We start from the raw sequence: 7,258 nt of genomic DNA, 5'->3' as shown, positions 1-7,258 counted from the left end.
TGCACCCTGACTAGCTCATTTCCTCCCCGCGACCCTTCCATAAGGGGATGTCCAATTGCCTACAGCTGGGCTTTGGGTCTCCACTCCGTACTTCCTCTCATTCACAATATGATTTTTTGTTCTAATGATGCCTGATACCTCATCCCTTGAACACCTCGTGATCACACAGGCTGGTGTGCTTCTTCCATGTGGGCTTTGTTGCTTCTCAGCTAGATGGCCACTTGTTTTTACCTTCAAGCCTTTAAGACCCCAGACACTCTTATCTTTTGATTGCTGGCACCATCAGCTTTCTTCGTCACATTTGTTTATACACCTGCTTTGTCTTCAGCGATTGTGTCGGGAAGGTGAGCATCATGAAATGCCAGTTTAATAGAACAAAGTATTTTTGCATTGAGGGAATACTTGAGTGGAGGCCCAATGTCATGCTACAAGAAGGATTTTTTTTTTCCTTACACTTTTGAGGGGTACCAACTTCTAATGAACTGATAATGGCGTGTGTGTACGCGCGCGCGCGCGCTGTGAGTCAGAACTGCCCCGACAGCTCCTTACAACAATGATCTCTATCTACAATGTATGTAGATACATACACGTGTGCTACCATGGAAAATGTCGCCTCTCCTACATGCCTGGTGGGAATGCAAAATGATACAAACCTGATGGAAAGGATTTTGGTCACAGCTAGCAAAATTATTCATAGGTCTATATTAAGGTGACCAGATTTTAACACTGGTAAAGCGGGACACCATTGATAAAACTCATCTCCTGGCGAAATAACCACATGGCAGCCGAAAACCTTATTCCCTAGCTTGTGCATTCTTTCCAAAAATCGGAACTTTTTTAAAACGCCGCAGGACGTGGGAAAAATTAAAAATCGGGGCGTCTGGTCACCTTAGTCTATGTAGATGTTTGTGTCATTTTGCATGTCATCCAAGGGCCTTCATGTTTTTCACTGCCCCTCGACTGTACCAAGCACGATGACCCTCTGCAGCCCCCCTGACAGCATGTCTGAAAGATGGCGAGTGAAGCTTCTCCATCCTAGCTTCTAGGGAGGGTTTGGCTGTCCTTCCACTGCAGATTTGTTTATTTGATTGTATAATCACCATAATGTAACTGCACTTATCCCACTTCCTCTCTGTGTTCCCTATTTCCATTCCTCAGGTGGTTGATTATTTTATGGTATTGTATCTAACGCTAGTCATACCATTCCATGCCCTTATAGACCTATGTTTGACTGCAAGTTGAGTTGGGTTTTTTTTTTGCAAATTGAGTCTTGTAGACGAGTTCATTCCCACCAGTCTTTTCCTGGCCAATAAGCCTCGTCTTTTAGGATTCTGAGTTTTGCCACACCTTCCTCCCACTCCATCCAGGACCTTCTAATGCCCCTTTCAGAGTAGTTGGCATTGGTAGCTGGGCACCATTCTTTTGGTCTCAGGATCACCGAAGCTGATGTTTATACGCTTCTTTAGTGCATTGGACCAGAAGTTGCCATGGGGTCTTCAATGCTAGTCACCCTTCTTGCCTGCAGACAAGGAGAGACCAAAATGTTCTCCATAGATTGATGGCTGCCCGTGACCTTTTGAGACCCCAGTTGTCCCTCACCGTAGTAGGACGTGTAGCGCTCTTTGTGGACTGCGTAATGCCAGTGGGCCTTGCTGTCCCCTGAGCTTGTTGTCCTGAGCCCCCATGCTCTGAACTCATTGAAGGGTCAGCTTTTAGAAATGCTCGAGGCTGTGTGCTGATGTTTGTTTGTTTTAAGACATTGCTGTCAAGCCGGGGGTTGGGAGTGATAATGCATGAATTTATTCATTGCGTGGTTTATGTAAAAGGAATAAAGTGCCAGAAATTATTAAAATTCTTAATGACACAACTTGTAATTATTGTTCACGTTTTCTAACTAGAAGACATTCCTCAATCTGGGCTCTACTAACCTGTGGGTTCTGTCTTCCTGCAACAGCTTATGACTGCCTGCCTTACCAGTGGCTTCTGTGGTTCTCTTCCCTAACTCACAGTTCTAATCACAAAGGGACTTTAGCTGGCCCATGAACCCCTCAAATTGTATGCATAATTGCATGTAAATCTGTGTGTTCTGGGAGACAAAAGAGGAGGTAAATCTTAACCGTTTTCATTAGATTACCAAAGGATCTGTGATCCAAAAAGGTCTAGAAACTCAATCCTAAATATATTCTTTTCCCTTTTGAAGGATGTTGCAGCTCGTGGCTTAGATCTCCCTCAAGTCACATGGATTGTTCAGGTAATTTTTAAGTTGTTAAAGTGTGAGCTGGAGGCAGGAGTACATGATCATGAGTAGATGCTTGGGCTTTAAGTAGAATAATTACTATCACCCGCTTGGGTGTTGCCCTAGTAACCAGGCAGTAACCACCCTCATCGGCACAATTCTCCTGACAGGATTTATCCTGCCTTTGCCTAGCCCACCTCAGCGCCACGGCAGAGCAGCCAGACTGCAAGCGAGTAATAGGGATGGCAGGCTCTCCTGCTCCCAGACTCATACACAGGAAAGGTTCCACAGTCTGAAAATAACGGGAATCGCCCAGGCCCTGGGAGGATCATTGTCTCCAGGAGGAGATGGCTCAGCTATCCTGAGAGCTGTGTCCCAGTACATTGACCTGCAGGGAGCAAGTAAGCTCCTGATAGCATCTTACACAACACACCTTCAACCTCCTGTAGCCACTTTGCCAGAGGGTACAGGTGTTAGACTAGAGTCTCGTGGTGTTAGCCTTATTTTTCATTTTCATTAGTCTGCTGAATGGCATTTTTAGGCCCCTTCAGTGTGGGGGCCAAAGGGACTCATGCCCTGTCATGGTTTATTAAAATTGTAATGGCACTGCATACCTGTCACCGGTTTTAGTTGTTTTTTGTTTGTTTTTTAATTCTGATCTGCCCATCACAAATGTTTACTTTTGTAACTCGAGGCATTGTTCCTTCCTTCCTGCCGATCAAGGAACAAATTAAAGATAGATAACAGGCCTACCATTTCCAACTTTCTTGTATTGTGGCTATTGATAAGTCTCATGTCCCTTGGATCTGAGAGCGCACATTTATCTTTGTCCTCTGGTCTTTGGTTTATGTAGCAGCAAAGAAAAGGATGAAATATGTCCTAGGGGGCTTCAAAAAGCTTATTGAGGAAATGGAACTAAAAATTAATGGGACTTTCCTATAGACTTTTTGAAGCACCTTTATATATGTTCACTTTGCTCTAATGATGAAGTTACTGTATAGATACAATAGGATGCTTTGCACAATTCAGTCTGCTGAGAGGGTGGGGGGTAGGGGGGGACTGCCCTTCTCCTGGATCCAGGCAGGAATCCCCAACTGCATTGCACCTCAGTTCAGTTAGGACTTTAAGTCATAGCAGATAGGTGGTAGGGACTAAGCTCCTGGGACTCCATGTATATATACACACACACACACACACACTTACACTTTATTCCTGGTACTGCCCAGGCTCTTCTATTGCCTCATTCCTACCACTTTGTCTACCAAGGAAGTAGGCCAAGGTCATATGGGCATCCTGGAGAAATTTAGCCCCACCTCCCAACCTTTTCATCTATTCCCAGTCCCCACGGTGAAAGGATACAACTAGAAAGTGAAGAGACCTGTGGAGAAGTAAAATTAAAAAGGAGTTATTGGGATAAGAAGATGTCTCGTTTACCTGGAAATTGGCCACTGTTCATGTTTGCATGTCAGAGCCTTGCTGTGTCCAATGAAGCCGGGAGTTGAGGGTTGACTGACTCTTTGTGACTGTCTTAGGGTAACCATGGCACTCAGGTTCAATTCTTGGGATACCTGGAGGCAGGTGAGCAGGGTATTGCACTTCCAGTTAATGGCAGTCCCTTGATCTGTGAATGCCTTCATTTTTGTTACCCCTTACAGTACAATGCGCCGTCCTCACCTGCAGAGTACATCCACCGCATCGGAAGAACCGCCCGGATTGGCTGTCCGGGGAGCAGCCTGCTGGTTCTGGCTCCTTCGGAGGCAGAATATGTCGACTCGTTGGCTTCTCACAAAATCAAGTGAGTCAGAAACCTGAACGGAGTTTCAGCTGATCTCACCTAATTAACTCTCTGTCGCTCTTTACAGCCGGATGGGCCTTGTAAGCTGACGGAGAGCCATTAACCCTTGTGATCCCTAAATGAGTCCCAGAATAGTCAGTGGCAAGAACTAAAAGCCTTCGCACCATCAGCACATGACAGCTTTCATTGCAGCGCCAGACTAAGGGAACGATCTGTTGCGCTTGCTTGATTTCTTTGAGACAGAGGTCTCTGTTTCCTTCCTTGACTGTAGAATGCCTGTGCCCAACTCACGAAACCTCTTTAATTCACAGGTTTCATGCCTTGCAATTGATGTTTTATATCTTTGAAGTTCATTTCTAAAGGAGGCTTATTGAACTCATCACACAACTTATTTCTCTTGGGGAAATAAACCCAAGGGACAAATGACTTCCGGGTCAACGAAAGACATGCTTTCCAGCCAGATGGCTGCCTCTCACAGTCCCCTCAGTCCAGTCTGGGACAGCAGACTGAGCTGAGTGCCCTGGGAGTGCGCAGAAGCCTAGCCAGGCCTTCCATCAAACTGCGGGTCTCATGGAGGAAAGACCGAACAAAGCACCCCTAGACAGCTGCCTCCTTTCCTGGCCAGGAGTAAGCAGAACAGCTCCAGCAGCTGAGGCACGGGTTCTGATCCTGGGCTTCCAAAGGCATGCTGCTGTCCTAAACCACAGAGCTGGGAAATTGGAGATGACGTCTACGCTGAAATGTCTAGCAGATGATGTGGAAAATTGGTCTGAGAGGGCCCACAGCACGTAGCAGCCACCACTTAGAGCTGCGGTTCTCAACCTGTGGGTGGAACGACCCTTTTCACGGGGATCGCCCTATTCATAACAGTAGCAAAATTACAGTTATGAAGTAGCAACGAAAGTAATTTTATGGTTGGGGGGTCACCACCACATGAGGAACTGTATTAGGAAGATTGAGAACCACTGCCTTAGAGAACCCACATGTGGTGGTCCCCACCGTCCTGCTTCCCATGATCCCACCTGCACAACAGTCACCCCTCAGACTGAGCAAAGCGCTTTCAAGGTGGCTGGTGTGAACATGGGAGGGTTGGGGCTCATTCCCAAAACGTGCTTGACACCCCTCAGTGAGGCAGATGACAATATCAGGTGGCTAAAATGAAGATAGTGAGTTTGGCCTTTTTTTTATTTAATCTGTTTCAGGGAGCTGTGCGTATTTGACCTTATGTGTGGGAGAAGTCTCATGTAGATCAGTTAGTCAGGCACTCTTCCTCAAGAGTTTGGGTGGCAGCTGGACTCTGTGATCCAGGAGTCTGGAGGGAACTGGCAGTTCTCGTGTCCAGGCCAGCGTCCGGCCAGGAAGGTGGGCCCCCGAAATCTGGTGGAACTAGGAGGGCCCTTTGGCCTTGAGAACCCTTGCTCTTTTTCTTCCTGACCCTGTTCCCATCGGCTTTAAGCCCATCACAATTTGGTTACTTCTTTCTCTGTCACAGAGGAATTGGTATACTGTACATTTGAAAACCTTTCCAGGATTTTGTTTGTCCTCCCACAAGAGAATTATTTCGTCAGTGCTCCTTAGCAGTTTATGATTCTACAGCTCCTCCTTCTGCTCCTCCTCCTGCTCCTCCTCCTCCTGCTCCTCTGTTCAAGACCTGCAGGTCCACATCCACGTTCAGCCGGCAGCCTGTGGATGCCTCCCTGCTCCTCGCGGTTGCTTCAGAAGACAGAGCGCCCTCAGGAAGTCGCACGAGGTTCTCTAAACGCCAGAGCCAGCCACAGCCCATGCGCCTCTGGCAGCCTCTCCTTCCGTGTGTTCTCTTTAATAAACCCACGGAGGTCAATTTCCAAGAAAGGCTCAAAAAGATAAACTGGAAATTGCAGAGGGGAAATGATGATCCACAGGAAGACTATTAGCAAGCTAAGGACGTTTTTCTTTTTTTTAGATCATTTTATTGGGGGCTCTTACAACTCTTATTACAATTCATACATCAGCTGTATCTGACATACATCTGACATCAATTGTACATATATTCCACCGTTCTTTGTAGACATTTATTTTCCATTGAACCCTTGGGATCAGCTCCTCTCTTTTTCTTTTCCCCCTCCCTACTCCCCCTGCAAACCCTCATGGACCCTGGGTAGATTGTGAATTGTTCATTATTTTCAAATTTCACACAGACCACTATCTCCCTTCCCCTCTGCTTTCTGTTCTTCCCCCTGGATGGGGGGTGTGGTTATGTGCCATTTGTTGCGATCGGTCCCCTCCTACCCCCCCCCTCCCCTTCCCCCTACCCTTTTGGTATCTGTATTCCCATTCCTGTTCCTGGGTTCCATGTCTCGAGACCGGGAAATGGGCATCAGAAGACTCACAACAAACAGTAAACAAACAAACAGACAAAAATGCATTGGTGAGAATGGAGAGGGGTTGGAGCGGAGACCCAAAGCCCATCTATGGACAATGAAGCATCCCCCCATAGAGGGGTCGCAGGGAGGGGTGAGTCAATCGGTGCAGTAGAGCACTAACGGATCACGCAATATACCTCTGATCCTTTGAGGCCTCCTCACCCCCCACTATCATGACTCCAGTGCCACTTCCCACTCTGGACCAGATGGGAGCGTGTACATAGGCATAGGCGAGAGAGAAAGCTCAGCGCAAAGGCTGTTTTTCAGCGTGAGCAGTAAGATCGTCCTCTGTGGTGCTCCTGGTCACCTGGAAGAACAGTATGAAATTCGACATGATGTCCACGTTACAAAGGAGGAGACAGCGCAGTGTGCCAATGTGTTGGACTTGGAGCTAAAAGGGGTAAAGCTTGGGGAAGTACTGAGAGGAAAAGGTGCACTCTCTCAGGTGGAGATTGGAAAAGGAGGTGGAAGAGCATGCCACTAAGCAAGTAAAGCGTCGTCTCCGAGTTGATTTTTCTTGTGTCCTGAAAAGTCGCCTGTTGAAGCGGCACCCTCTTCCTAGGCCACCGAGCTGCTCTCTGGGCAAGCTGTGATCAACGTAGAGAAGCTGCCGTGCTCCTGTGAACTCTCCGTGCTGCGCTGTGCTTCCCACGCTCTGTTTGAGGAAGGACTGTTTGTGGAACTCAGACGGTTGCTTTGACTTCAGGCCCCCCAAATGGAAAGCAACCTGTAAATCTAGGAAGAGCCAGTTGTAAGGCGTGCGGTGGAAAAAAGCAGGCTTGAACATTTTTGCAGTCCAAAAGGTCCACTTCTGATATTTAAAAA

General features: G+C 47.3%; 1 protein-coding gene across 1 annotated transcript in view; it reads left to right on the top strand.

Moving 5' to 3' along the window:
* DDX31 (DEAD-box helicase 31) overlaps window positions 1–7,258 on the top strand; it is an 84,872-nt gene that overhangs the window by 38,091 nt on the left and 39,523 nt on the right. Inside the window, exons 15-16 of the mRNA XM_013007403.3 lie at window positions 2,201–2,251; window positions 3,892–4,031. Of these exons, the coding sequence (XP_012862857.3) occupies window positions 2,201–2,251; window positions 3,892–4,031 (191 nt within the window). The remainder of the gene's footprint in view (window positions 1–2,200; window positions 2,252–3,891; window positions 4,032–7,258) is intronic.

Source organism: Echinops telfairi, unplaced genomic scaffold, assembly GCF_000313985.2.
Source record: "Echinops telfairi isolate 266 unplaced genomic scaffold, ASM31398v2 ScPeMD7_22;HRSCAF=79, whole genome shotgun sequence".
Classification (NCBI taxonomy): Eukaryota; Metazoa; Chordata; class Mammalia; order Afrosoricida; family Tenrecidae; genus Echinops; species Echinops telfairi.
Note: the sequence above shows the minus strand (reverse complement) of the source record. Positions and strands in the feature narration are given on the sequence as shown.